At 41.9% G+C, this 12,644-nt stretch overlaps 2 protein-coding genes across 2 annotated transcripts; both read left to right on the top strand.

The window, feature by feature from the left end:
• Positions 1–62: 62 nt before the first annotated feature.
• Positions 63–5,842, top strand: abhd18 (abhydrolase domain containing 18). The gene is made up of 13 exons (XM_029659430.2): positions 63–199; positions 1,803–1,911; positions 2,024–2,108; positions 2,298–2,398; positions 2,924–2,999; positions 3,161–3,245; positions 3,351–3,378; positions 3,487–3,625; positions 3,730–3,819; positions 3,983–4,084; positions 4,280–4,607; positions 4,722–4,884; positions 4,982–5,842. The coding sequence occupies exons 2-13, from the start codon at positions 1,820–1,822 to the stop codon at positions 5,034–5,036; spliced, it is 1,344 nt and encodes a 447-aa protein (XP_029515290.1). The 5' UTR covers positions 63–199; positions 1,803–1,819; the 3' UTR covers positions 5,037–5,842.
• A 739-nt stretch (positions 5,843–6,581) lies between these two features.
• rnf103 (ring finger protein 103) lies at positions 6,582–11,291 on the top strand. The gene is made up of 4 exons (XM_029659429.2): positions 6,582–7,368; positions 7,711–7,847; positions 8,189–8,304; positions 8,905–11,291. The coding sequence occupies exons 1-4, from the start codon at positions 7,143–7,145 to the stop codon at positions 10,424–10,426; spliced, it is 2,001 nt and encodes a 666-aa protein (XP_029515289.1). The 5' UTR covers positions 6,582–7,142; the 3' UTR covers positions 10,427–11,291.
• Positions 11,292–12,644: the final 1,353 nt, after the last annotated feature.

Here is a 12,644-nt window from a genome sequence, read left to right on the forward strand (position 1 = left end):
TTGTCAAAAGGTGGCAGCAATCTCCAAGTGACTTTTACAAACACCACAGAAAAAGAAATAGCTACATCCGTTTCACAATTCGCATGGCACGATGGGACGTGGGGAGCCCAGCGGTAGTGGAATTCGCCCTCTACGATAACCATACAATTCCAAGACTGAGTTATCAGCGAAAGGCCACCACACTCCGTTTCAATTTGAGGTATAATATACTCTTTCTAATGCCTTTTTTGTTGTCTCTCGTGATTACTTTAGGCGTTACGTCGGCATACAACAATTAATTTAATGGTAAGACATGTTAATTCACGATAGCTAACGTTGGGCTTGTTCGAGTGGATCACTTTTGTCAAGTCAGTGATCATCGTTGGTCATAGCCTTACAACGTGTGTTGTATTATTTAATCATTGTCCGACTTGCGGCTGCATGAATTTGACATAAATCATGTGATCTAAGGTCATGAAGTTTAGACTGCAGTCGACTGCAAGTGTCTCTAAATGTTCTTTACCAACTTCATCCTGCAGCCGTCGCCTGCATTGTGGGAGGCTCTATTGTCAACCAATCATTAGGGTGTTTTTGTTTGACTTCGCGAACGTGACCAAAGACATGACTGGAACAGGAACCAACTTTGGCGCGATTCATTTATAGAGTTACATTTGAGGCTACTATACACATTTTATTTTCTGGGACTGAGTTTGTGACATGGGAGTTGGAGCTATGTTTATTTCGACATAATAAAGATGAAATGTATAAACAATGCCAACACTACCATGTTGGTCTGAGCCTAGTTGTAAAAACTAATTTGTGTTCGGCTGTCGCAGAGCTCACTCCTAGACGTTCGTCTAAAACAAGGGGGGCAAAGTACGGCCAGCTGGACGAGAAGTTTTTTTTTTTTTTCACAATTTCGTGGTTTCCAATTGGTAGTCAGTCTTGTCCATCGCCGCAACTCCCGTACGGACTCTAGAGAGGCGAGGTTCGAGAGCCGTGCGTCCTCCGAAACACGACCCCGCCAAGCCGCAATGTTTCTTGACACAATGCCAGCTTAACCCGGAAGCCAGCTGCACCAATGTGTTGGAGGAAACACCGTACACCTGGCGACCGTGTCAGCGTGCATGCGACCGGTCCGCGATTGTGCTCAGCCTCATGGGTCTCCCAGTCACTGCCAGCTGTGACACAGCCTGGGATCGAACCCGGGTCTGTAGTGATGCCTCAAGCACTGTGACGCAGTGCCTTAGATTTCTGCGTCACCCCCACCAATAGATTTTTAACGAACATTTGGTCCCCCCAAAAATGCAGCCCTCCATTGAATGTCTAAATCCCTATGTGGCCCTCTGGCCCAAAAGTTTGCCCACCCCTGGTCTAAAACATTGGAGGTTATGAAATAACGGAGCCCCGTTCATTTTCAATTAAGTGAGCCAGGGATGTTGGGTGCTGCAAGTATGGTCAAAGGAGCATGAACAGGGCTGGACCCAAATTGGGGAAATCTTAACTTTTGTCTTGCATTTTGGGACGTCACGTTGCTATTGACCATTCAAAGCTCACTATAGTTTCCAGCCCCTACTGGATTGACTATTGATTCTTAGCACTATCTAGGCTGCTTGTTAGCACCAACATGAAGGCGACGCTAGGATGGCATTCTGAATTTACACGTACAAAGGATCTCAGACACTCTTAAACGTGCCTGTTGTCACTTGTTGTGTGAACTCCACGGGGTTCGAGAGAGCCTGTGTTTCTGGTTTTCAGGAATAAATGTTTCTGGTAGACATTAAGTGAAATCTAATGGGCTTATTTTCTGGCTTATCATTCAGATGAGAGATCCTTGTCAATGGGTGTGAGCCGGCTGGATGTTCTTTACAGAAAGCTTCTCCTCACCAAGCTTTTCATCCAAGGTTGGGGAAAGCCTGATGATCTGAAAAGGTAGCGTAAAATATGCCCACTGTCATATGGCATGGCAATCACTAGGTACATTTTCACCTAATTCTTATTTTTCTGGCAGTGTAAATTTAACCACCTTTTCATATTTCCACAGAATATTTGAGTTACGGAAAATCGTTGGCAATAGAGAGAAGTGTAAGGAACTGGTACCTAAGGACTATCCTGTGTTTATTGACAAGGTACCCCTCCCTAAAGTCTTAACAAATGCATGTTGGTCTGAACTCTTACAGTGCCTTTCCTATTTTTTTTCATTGGTCTGTAGCCTACTGAGCCATTTCACATTTTAATAATATGCACATTCACCATAAAACAGGTTTAGTCAATGGCAAACATCATGCAGTTGTATATATTTTTTGCTGTTGTCTTAGGTAGAAGACCAGTCTGACTGCAAAATACACAATGGGTATTTCATATCTCCTCTGGAGCACATTGTTCCTGGTATCTTGCCATCAGAGTCCATCAAAGCCAGGTAATGGAAATAATACTGTCACTAAATGAGTCAAATTTTGCAGATTGCCATATAGTAATAATAGACCATGTCTCCAATTACTTGGGAAAAATCTATGATCAATTTGATCTTACTTCTGAGTTTACTTTATGCAGTTTTTTTTGTCAAAGCTGGAATCGGTAGCAGTGAAACTGACAGAAAAACAGTATTCTCCTATGATTTATTTTATTTTTCCCATGATGCTGGATCCTCCTCCTGACCCGTAAAAAATACAATTCTGTCAAATATATAGTAATACAACAACAAAAAGTTGACCAGTGTTGCTGTTTCACCTTATGCAGATTTAAGTAAAGTAAGAAGCCTTGTCTGAGCCAGAACAGCCCATAGGGTAGTTTCTCCCTCCGAACAGGATGCTATCGCAGGGCCTCACCCCAAATCCATCTCCTTAATGTTAACAGCCAAGCAGAGAGGCATTGGGTCCCATTTTAAGTCTTTGGTATCAAAGCAGACACTAATCCCAAGGCCTATTTTTTTTTGTGTTTTAAGGTTCCAGTTTATAGTTCCAAAGAAGTGGAAAAACCACAAGCCAGTATGTATTCACTTGGCTGGGACTGGAGATCATGTAAGTTACATTAGCTACTAAATGCTTCATAATATTCTTTGCACTAACAGGGTAGCTACATTTGTCAATCAAATGTAATAGCTTCCCCTGATCAACTGCACAAACCAGGTATCAACCTTCTTTGATGTACAACCTCTCATAGAAAATAGCTTTATTTTCAGTTCTTCTGGAAGAGGCGGACCCTCATGGCCAGACCCATGATAAAGGAGGCAGGAATGGCTTCACTTCTCCTGGAAAACCCTTATTATATCCTTTTAATTAGAGAAATAGTAAAATAAGTATTAATATACTATTTACATTGTAAATTGTTTTTAAATATTCTTATTCCAATTCCTTAACTACGACTTGTACATGGATACCGGAAACCAAAAGAACAAGTGTAAGTCATCCCCATAACCTTGTCTTGTTTTAAAAAAAACATCTACCGTTATTCAAGTGTCATGGCAATGTCGTTATGATTTGTGCTTTATGCTTGGTGTTTGTCTAGTCGTTCCAGCCTGAGGAATGTGTCTGACCTCTTTGTGATGGGAGCAGCACTCATCCTGGAGTCTGCAGTGCTGCTCCACTGGCTGGAGAGGGAGGACTACTGGCCCCTTGGCATGACTGGTATCTCAATGGGAGGGCATGTAAGTACACGCCACACAATCATTCATTCTGTTACCAAAAGTAGACATCAGTTAAGTTCATTCTTAAAGGAGAACAATCAATGGAAGCTCTCATCTTCTCACAGATGGCATCCTTAGCTGTAACCAACTGGCCAAAGCCCATACCGCTGATTCCCTGTCTCTCCTGGACCACAGCTTCCAATGTTTTTACAACAGTAAGTATTCCTTTATCCATCTCAAATTTACAAAGCCCATTTCTCAAATTTACAAAGCCCATTTCTCAGTCTTCAATTTATTTAAAAAAACTAAAAGCCAATCAGTAAACTGCCCAAATTTGTTAAGTGCTATGCTCTGAAATACATATTTTGTGTTTTACAGGGTGTTTTGAGCAAAGCTGTGAACTGGAGGGAACTGGAGAAGCAGTATGCAATGCACTCTGTGTACGAACAGGAAATCATCAGACTGTTGGAGTACTGTGGGGTAAACCTTAATTCCATAACATAATGTTAGGTATACATATCGTACCATCTGTTTTATAGCTTGATGTCAATTCAATCAATCTTTTTTACAGCAGTTGTCATAAATGGCTTTACAGATTGGTTAATTCTTTAATAATTGATACATTATTAGTGCAGTCAATTGGTTCATAATTGACAAGACAACCTTTTATTTCAGGTTGATTCCTTCAAGATGGGTCAGGAGTTTCTAAAGAGCTCACTTGACACGCTTTCTGGTCTGGATCTCTCCACGGACATCTTGGGTCTGCATTCCCCCGAGAGGGACCGCATGGGGATGCGCACCTCTGCCCTGCACTGCCGGGCCGGGGAAGGAGCTAATGGACAGGACCACGATCATGGGCTGGACCAGATGCTTTCCTCTGTGAACATGCAGCATACCAACATCAACAAGGGCAGTGGGCGGCAGCGCCAGTCCCTCCACACGGAGTCTCTGGACTTCATGAAGGGTGTCATGGATGAGTGCACACACATCGCTAACTTCTCAGGTGAGAATTGACAGATCCCTATAGAGCTGGGACCCAAAAAATGCTGTAGTTGTGCAGTAGAACTTGTTTAGCTCAATTGAGTAACACTCAAGCCTGGCTGTCTTGGTTTTCCAGTGCCGTTGGATCCCAGTCTAATCATTCTGATACAGGCAAAGGAAGATGCTTATATTCCACGCACCGGTGTGCGCAGTCTACAAGAGATCTGGCCAGGCTGTGAGGTGCGGTATCTCAACGGTGGCCATGTCAGCGCCTACCTCTTCAAACAGGGACTTTTTCGGTGAGTAAATGGTTCCACAATTTCACAAAGAGACAGATGCCCATTGTTGCCTTTCTGTAATATTCTGAAATACTTATTTGGTATGTTTGTCTTACAGGCAAGCCATCTATGATGCCTACGACCGATACCTTGAAAAGTATTCCAATAGCTAGCCACTAAAACAGAAACTCATCCTCACAGGAAAAGGATTCCATTTTCTAATTTGTAAATAATTTCAAATTATGCAGTAGAATTTGATGACCTCAAATAGTCAAACAAATCCTGAAGGATACATTTGTAACATATCCATACACTTACAATGAGGTGCTACTGAAATGACAATAGTTTTATGTAAAAAATGGAATATTGTTTATATGGATAAATGGGTATAGATGTCTTCTAAAGCTCAAGCATGATCCCACATTTGCCAATTCCACACTTTGTGCTCCTCAACCCATCTTTATCCATGTTGTTGCCTTCACCCTTTTATTCTAGGACTAAAGGCTTTGATCAAGATGTGCCTCACTTTATCTTAACATGTTCATATCTTTCCCCCAAACCTGTCTTGCCCCACATTGAATTATTCTCAATATTTCTGATCCTCCCCTGCTCTAACATGTTATGCACCTGTTACTTCTTACAAAAGTTTAGATGGAGGATATTGTGTCAGAGCAGGCTCTCCAACACCATTCCTGGAGAGCTACCCTTCTGTGGGTTTTTGCTCCAACCCCAGTTGTAACTAACCTTATTCAGCATGTCGACCAGCTAATTATTAGAATCAGGTGTGCTAGCTGAGGGTTGGAGTTAACATAAAGGACAGTAGCTCTCCAGTATTGGAGTAAACACTGAGTTAATAGTAAATGGTCTACTCCGTCATCAACCAAATGTTTTATAAATGTCACAAATGTTCCTAAACAATGTTTTACTACTCCAGTGGACCTTCTGTTTCAACTCAGAAATAAAAAGGTCAATCTATCAATTCCTGTCTGTTTTTCATTTGCAGAAATCTAAGTAACATTACTCAAATCAGGAATGCAACTCAAGTGTTTACATGCTCATTCATACGCAGTACACAATGAACATTTATAACTGCACAGTTGACCTTCTTAGAAATAATATGAAAGTTCTGTTCAGGTCATATACGTAGTTTGTGACACCATTGGGTGTATGACATTGTACGTATCCAAAGGCAAAGTGAACAGATAAAAAACATCCCGTTTGGGCCAGATGAGCAAAATGAATGGTATCTGTACAGTTCTGTAATGATGGTTCTGATACTGTATTGAACAGTATCAAGAGCCATACAGAACTCTGGCATTTGGGCCAGAAGGATTCAGATGACATCACAGCATGGACAGACCAATTCTGGGGGTAGAATTTCTGATGTGATGACTTCACAATAGGACCACATACAGAATCTAATGGCAACAGAATAGGGCCAGATGGAATCTGGTGTAGTGGTTCTGGGGCCAGGCACAATCTGTAGCCCATAGTCATGTAGCAATAAGAGTACAACCCTATAATTTACAGCAACACTATTTTTGTTCCACAGCATCAAAATATTAAATTCCTCTACTTTCCTGTCATTCATAGTCTTTCGGCACGGTACAATAGGACACCATGGTCTTTGTAATTATCGACAGGGACTTTAAGTTAGAACCAAGGATATTGTTATATAATCGGCACGTGGGGGTGGAACCGGAAACTGTTATGACGTGTATAGTGACAGCGTCACTTTGTTATGTACACCAGCTGATCTGGCCGTAAAGACGACGATCGTCAGGACTACAGCGATCACCAGACTGCATCATAATCTATCAGATGGTTTTGCGAAATGAGCTAACGAGTGGGGGACTTTATTTATCCTTCCGGTGACATTGCTTTTCTCGTGATTATTTTGCTGTGCTTTCGGGGCCGAAAATACCTGGCTAGCTAAGGAAATTCTCACGTCTAGTTTGCTAGCGTTCAAGATGCATGTAACTAGCTACCGAAACTATTTGTGAAAATGGTGGACACCGAGAACGAATAGTTTGCCCTAAGGGCATCGGGTTGTATATTTGCCTAAAATCGGCCTTGTTTTGAGCGTCTGTACCCTGATACATATAGCTAACTAGATAAGCCTTGAAGTTGTCCTAACTGTTTACTGTAACATAAGTTGCAGTGAGTGACAACTGCTACATCGAGTAGGCTAAACAAAACCTGGAGACACCAATGAAAAGATACGGGTTCTGACCCTGCTATTTACACCGGTAACTACAGTAACCCTCTTACTGTGTAAGATGTGGTTAAAACTATTTTTTCTCCTACTGTATTTTATGGTGTTATTCGTTTTAGCCAGATTTTTTGAAGCAGTTGTCTGGTATGAAACTGGTCTTTTTGCCACCCAGTTGGTTGATCCTGTAACCCTGAGTTTCAATAAGTTAAAGACCATTCTAGAATGTCGAGGACTGGGATACTCTGGGCTTGCAGAGAAGAGGGATGTCAGAGAACTAGTCGAAAAGTCAGGTAAAGCTTTTAATGACAAACCAATGTTATCAAAACACTTGCAAATACAGTGATCTGATCTACTCTGGTTTGTTTTAAATTCCGTACAAATAAATCAATATTGGTGGTGGAAAAACTGTCTGACTGTATCAGTGCACTTGTCATTCTGAAAGCTGCTAGAAAGTGGGTCATAGTTGTCTCACTCAAAGGTTTCATGATTCACTCATACTCCTCACTTATCATGATCTGCTAGTACTCGCGTATCATGATCTGCTAGTATTTGCGTATCATGATCTGCTAGTACTCCTCACATATCACGATCTGCAACAGTACTCCTCGCATAACTGTGTTTTATTCTTCTAGGTGACCTGATGCAAGGGGAGTTGTACTCTGCCATCAAAAATGAAAAGGAGCAAGCTGAGTCCAGCACTACCTTCAGTGGGGAGATGCACTTTTATGAGCTGGTGGAGGACACCAAAGATGGCATTTGGTTGGTCCAGGTAGGTGGATATGATTGCTTTATTGCATGCCCCCTTTAGACCTCTTCCAAAAGTAATACAGAATCTTATATATTACCTCACATAGCTACAATTTAACAGAAATGTAGGAGCTCTTCCAGAAGGAAAATTTTTGAATGTTCAAAATGTTGTTGAAATTTTTAGACTAAAATAAGTAATTGTGGTATTGACTCTAACACTGTACTTTGTTCCTCAATGTCTGCTACTTTTCACATGTATTGAGGATGAAGATACATTAACACAAAACATCAAGCAGTGAAATAAATTATACAATTCCTACATTAAACGCCGATGTTAACATATCATCCTTTCTCTTTCTGTAGGTAATTGCCCAAGACCGAGATGCTCTTTTGAGCAAAGCCAACTGGGGTAAAATGGTCCAAAAGGTTTCTCAGTTTGGCATTCGCACTGGTACTTTTAACTGCTCCAGTGACTCAAGGTAAGTTGGATGCATACTTGAACTGCATAATACTTAATTAGATTTAAGTGCATGCTATTTGTATTTAGGTAGCCTAGTGGTAAGAGCGTTGGACTAGTAACCGAAAGGTTGCAAGATCAAATCCCCGAGCTGACAAGGTAAAACATCTGTAATTCTGCCCCTGAACAAGGCAGTTAACCCACTGTTCCTAGGCAGTCATTGAAAATAAGAATTTGTTCTTAACTGACTTGCCTAGTAACATATATATATATATTTTTAAAATGGATCCCCATTAGCTGCTTACTCTTCCTGGGGACTGGCGAAATTAAGGCAGTTATACAATTTTAAAAACATTGCAATATATTCATAACATATTTCACAACACACTAGGTGTGTGCCCTCAGGTCCCTACTCCACACCACATATCTACAACACAAAATTAATGTGTACGTGTGTGTATGTTATCATGTGTGTGTATGCATGTCTGTGCCTATGTTCGTGTTGCTTCACAGTCCCCTGTTCCATAAGGTGTATGGTAATTCTTCAAGTTGCATTCTGGTATAGGCCACATCAGTATTTGCATATTAGTAGCCTTGATGATGATCCTGTTATCTCTTGCAGGTATTGTCGTAAACGGGGTTGGATGAAATCCACACTTATAATGTCTGTGCCTCAGACTTATGCTTCAAAAGGAAAGGTTATGCTGAAAGAGTACAATGGCAGACGCATTGAGACCGAGCACATCTTCAAGTGGATGACGGCACACGTAGCGTCCCGTATAAAAACCATCCGCATGTCTCAGCAGCTTGTTGAAGAGTGGCACCCCAGTGAGAAGCACCCAGTAAAGATGTTCCTATTTGCCAAGCTGGCACAACCTCCAGCCTTTTTTTCAGCACTCAGTGTCAAGTTCACAGGTCGGATCGAGTTCATCTTTGTAGATGTGCAGAGCTGGGACAATATAACCTCCTTGGAAGAGATAGGTGTGCAACAGTTGCCATCGTACATCCTGAAAATGCCGGAGGGCATCTACAGATATGGGAACAGCATTGGAGAGTTCATCTCCCTACAGGCCATGGACACTTTCCTCCGTTCTGTTCAGCCAGAGGTCAATGACCTGTTTGTGTTGAGTCTAGTGATGGTCAACCTCATGGCCTGGTTGGACCTGTTCATAACACAGGGCGCCACCATCAAGCGCTTCGTGGTTCTCATCAGTACGCTGGGGACCTACAACTCCCTGCTCATCATCTCCTGGCTGCCTATCCTGGGGTTCCTACAGTTGCCATATCTGGAGGGCTTCTACGACTACAGCCTCAAGCTGTTGCGTTACGCAGACACCACCACCATCGCCTCCTGGGTGAGGACCGACTGGACCTTCTACTCCTCCCACCCCGCCCTGTTCCTCAGCACCTACCTGGCACACGGGCTTCTCATCGACTACTTTGAGAAGAAGAGGAGATGCAACAATGAAGAAGAGAACCCCAATAACTTGGAGTGGCTGTCCAGCCTCTGGGATTGGTACACCAGCTACTTGGTCCATCCCATAACCTCATTTCATAACTTCCCCAATGAGTCTGACTGGGACGATGACCCCAATTTCCTTCTGGAGAGGTTGGCCTTTCCCGATCTCTGGCTTCACCCGCTTATCCCCATTGACTACATCAACAACCTGCCCACCTGGAGGTTCAAGTGCACACAGGTCTGTGGGCCAAACTCTGAAGAGAACAGCGGCAGAGATCTGGACAGCAACATACAAAACACTACAGGAGGACAGACCCAAGGCTTAAACAGTGAGCATGAAGAACATGGCTGTGGTAAAGAGAGAGCTTGTGCCGCTGATTCATGTTGTCATTCTGAAAATGGAGGGGATGTACCATGCATGAAAAGGGAAGCACAAGAGCAACAAGCGGATTGGTCCCATTGGCCCAGTGACATGATACACTGCACAGAGTGTGTTGTGTGTCTGGAGAACTTTGAGACTGATTGCATTGTCATGGGACTGCCCTGTGCCCACGTGTTCCACCAGCAGTGCATTGTGGTCTGGCTGGCAGGTGGACAGCACTGTTGCCCGGTGTGCAGGGGGCCATCCTACAAGAGGAAGCCAGTTAGATCATCTGGTCTGGACCTACTGGAGCAGCAGGAATAGCAGAATGTTTCTGTCTGCCAACCTGCCTCTTGTCCTGCACTTAACTTATAGAAATACTTGATGTGTCCATCGTCAGTCCTTGGATCCTTGTAGTTGGTTTTCATTAAACATTTTGGTAGTGTAAACCAAACCTACACACAATAGGGTATATCCGTTGCAAGGGGAAATTTATTTCTAATACTACTAGTCTCAATAATAATAGCTTAAATAATAGATTAAATCTGGCTTTTGTTCAGATAGTTTAAATGCATTTTTGATCATCTACTATGTCATGAAGAGACCTTAATGCCCTATCTTGATGTTTTGCCCCACCCCAAAAAGTCATTTGGAGAAACAAAAGTTTCAGAACTGTTATGAACAAGGAAATCACCAGGAAACCAAGTAGGATACATTTTGTCCTCTCTTTGCACAATCTTGTCTATCAACATGGTCTACTTTATTCATGATCAGTATCAATCTGATGTGGAGTTGCTCTACTACCTAAGAATTCTATATATGGGCCTTGAAGCCAATCATTCCCAGATGTATTGAGAAAGTTATATTTCAGGCATGTGATTTGGTTTTTAAGGTTAATTGTATCAGTGCATTCTCTTACCCTGCAGCACGAAAAAGTGTTTTGTTCATAATGGAATGACCCTTGAAGCGATGTGCTATGCAGCTCTGCTGACTCCGTTTTCATGTATCGTTGGAGCATGTCAATGCCTCTTGTCTGTGTTTTTTAACAGATTAACATCATGTAGGTAGGGGACCCCAACAAGTCTATTCACTTGTTCTTGTCATCTGTGTTGTTGGAGTTTGAAAAGAGAATTGGAAGTGTTGACATGTAACATGTTACTCATTAAAATAAACAAATGTTCATGTGGAATTTCTTGTCGGTTGGTATTTGCTGGATTTCCCATTCCTGAACCCAGAAACCAGGTACCGGTTGTACAGTTTAAGTAACTACAGTTATCTCCCAGCAAACATTTGTTAAGACCACACATTTGCCATTTCGGCTCAGCCTATGACAAAATGTTCCTTGGTAAACGGATGTCCAACTCTGACTTCGCCCCATTGAAGTAAAATGATTCGATTTTACGGTAGGGATGTCCTTAGGATACCGGACAGCACTAACCATGACAAAATAACCGAAGATGATCTATTATATTGACAAGATAGTTGAATGACCACTAACAATGGCAATGCATGTCCTTGATTATTGAATGCAGGAAAGATCAGGTTGGACACGAGTGTTGCAGCGGTCTAAGGCACTGCATTACAGTGCTAGAGGTGTCATTACAGACCCTGGTTCGATCCCGGGCTGTATCACAAGGCCTGGCCGGTGTATGCTGTTATTGTAAATAAGAATTTGTTCTTAACCGACTTGTCTAGTTAAATAAATCATTCAAAAAACTATGAGTGGCTAAACACGTTACGCTGCAGTAAAATTATCTTGCGAAAGTTTCTGTACATGAGAGATTAATGAGTGGGCAGATGCGTGTGTGAACAACAGCTACGACTAAGTCGTTTTCCCCAAAGCTGCCGGTGTTGTGCCAAATCTCCCTAATGTCTACTAATGTCTGCAGTTTTCGGTTTGGCTATTTGTTTGAAATGTATTAGTCTATAAATAAATCTCTTTGCCAAAATTCATCATCTCTCTCATGTATTATTTGACTAGTAACTGAAATGTTTATTGCTTGCCTACATCTTACTCCCTCCTATGTTTAATATAACACACATTAATGATTCATTTCGGTTGCCTATCCTGACGAAGTTTGTTCTATAGAAAGTATTTGACTCTGATGTGTGCCACAAAGTATTTGAATCTAGTGACTCCTTCATTTTGTGGCTAGAGTCAAATACTTTCTGTGGCACACAATACTGGTCAACAAGAGCTACCAAAATTATATGAAGTGTGCCAGGCCTTGCATTCCCAAGATAGAAGGGGGTAGGGGAGGATTTCGGCAGGCAATAAAATGGCCTTGCCCGAAATCTCCCTCCCTCTTCTAATTTCCTTAATTTTATCACGAGTCAAGTACTTTCTATAGAACAAACCGAAATGAATAATTAATGTATGTGTGTTATATTAAACTTATAGGAGGGAGTAAAATGTAGTCAAGCAATACACATTTCAGACCAACTACTAGTCGAATAAGACATGGGAGAGATGACGAATTTTGGCAAAGATATTTATTTATAGATTAATACACTTTAAACTAATCGAAAAATGCAGACATTA

The sequence above is a fragment of the Oncorhynchus nerka genome, linkage group LG5 (genome assembly GCF_034236695.1).
Source record: "Oncorhynchus nerka isolate Pitt River linkage group LG5, Oner_Uvic_2.0, whole genome shotgun sequence".
Lineage (NCBI taxonomy): Eukaryota > Metazoa > Chordata > Actinopteri > Salmoniformes > Salmonidae > Oncorhynchus > Oncorhynchus nerka.

What these genes read in the sequence shown, in the direction of transcription:
- abhd18 (XM_029659430.2), top strand. Translation starts at nt 1,820, where the DNA reads ATGGGTGTGAGCCGGCTGGATGTTCTTTACAGAAAGCTTCTCCTCACC. An exon ending in ATCCTGTGTTTATTGACAAG is followed by an intron (nt 2,109 to 2,297) that starts GTACCCCTCCCT and finishes CTGTTGTCTTAG; the next exon opens with GTAGAAGACCAGTCTGACTG. An exon ending in GACTGTTGGAGTACTGTGGG is followed by an intron (nt 4,085 to 4,279) that starts GTAAACCTTAAT and finishes CTTTTATTTCAG; the next exon opens with GTTGATTCCTTCAAGATGGG.
- rnf103 (XM_029659429.2), top strand. Translation starts at nt 7,143, where the DNA reads ATGTGGTTAAAACTATTTTTTCTCCTACTGTATTTTATGGTGTTATTC. An exon ending in AGAACTAGTCGAAAAGTCAG is followed by an intron (nt 7,369 to 7,710) that starts GTAAAGCTTTTA and finishes TTATTCTTCTAG; the next exon opens with GTGACCTGATGCAAGGGGAG. An exon ending in ATGGCATTTGGTTGGTCCAG is followed by an intron (nt 7,848 to 8,188) that starts GTAGGTGGATAT and finishes CTCTTTCTGTAG; the next exon opens with GTAATTGCCCAAGACCGAGA.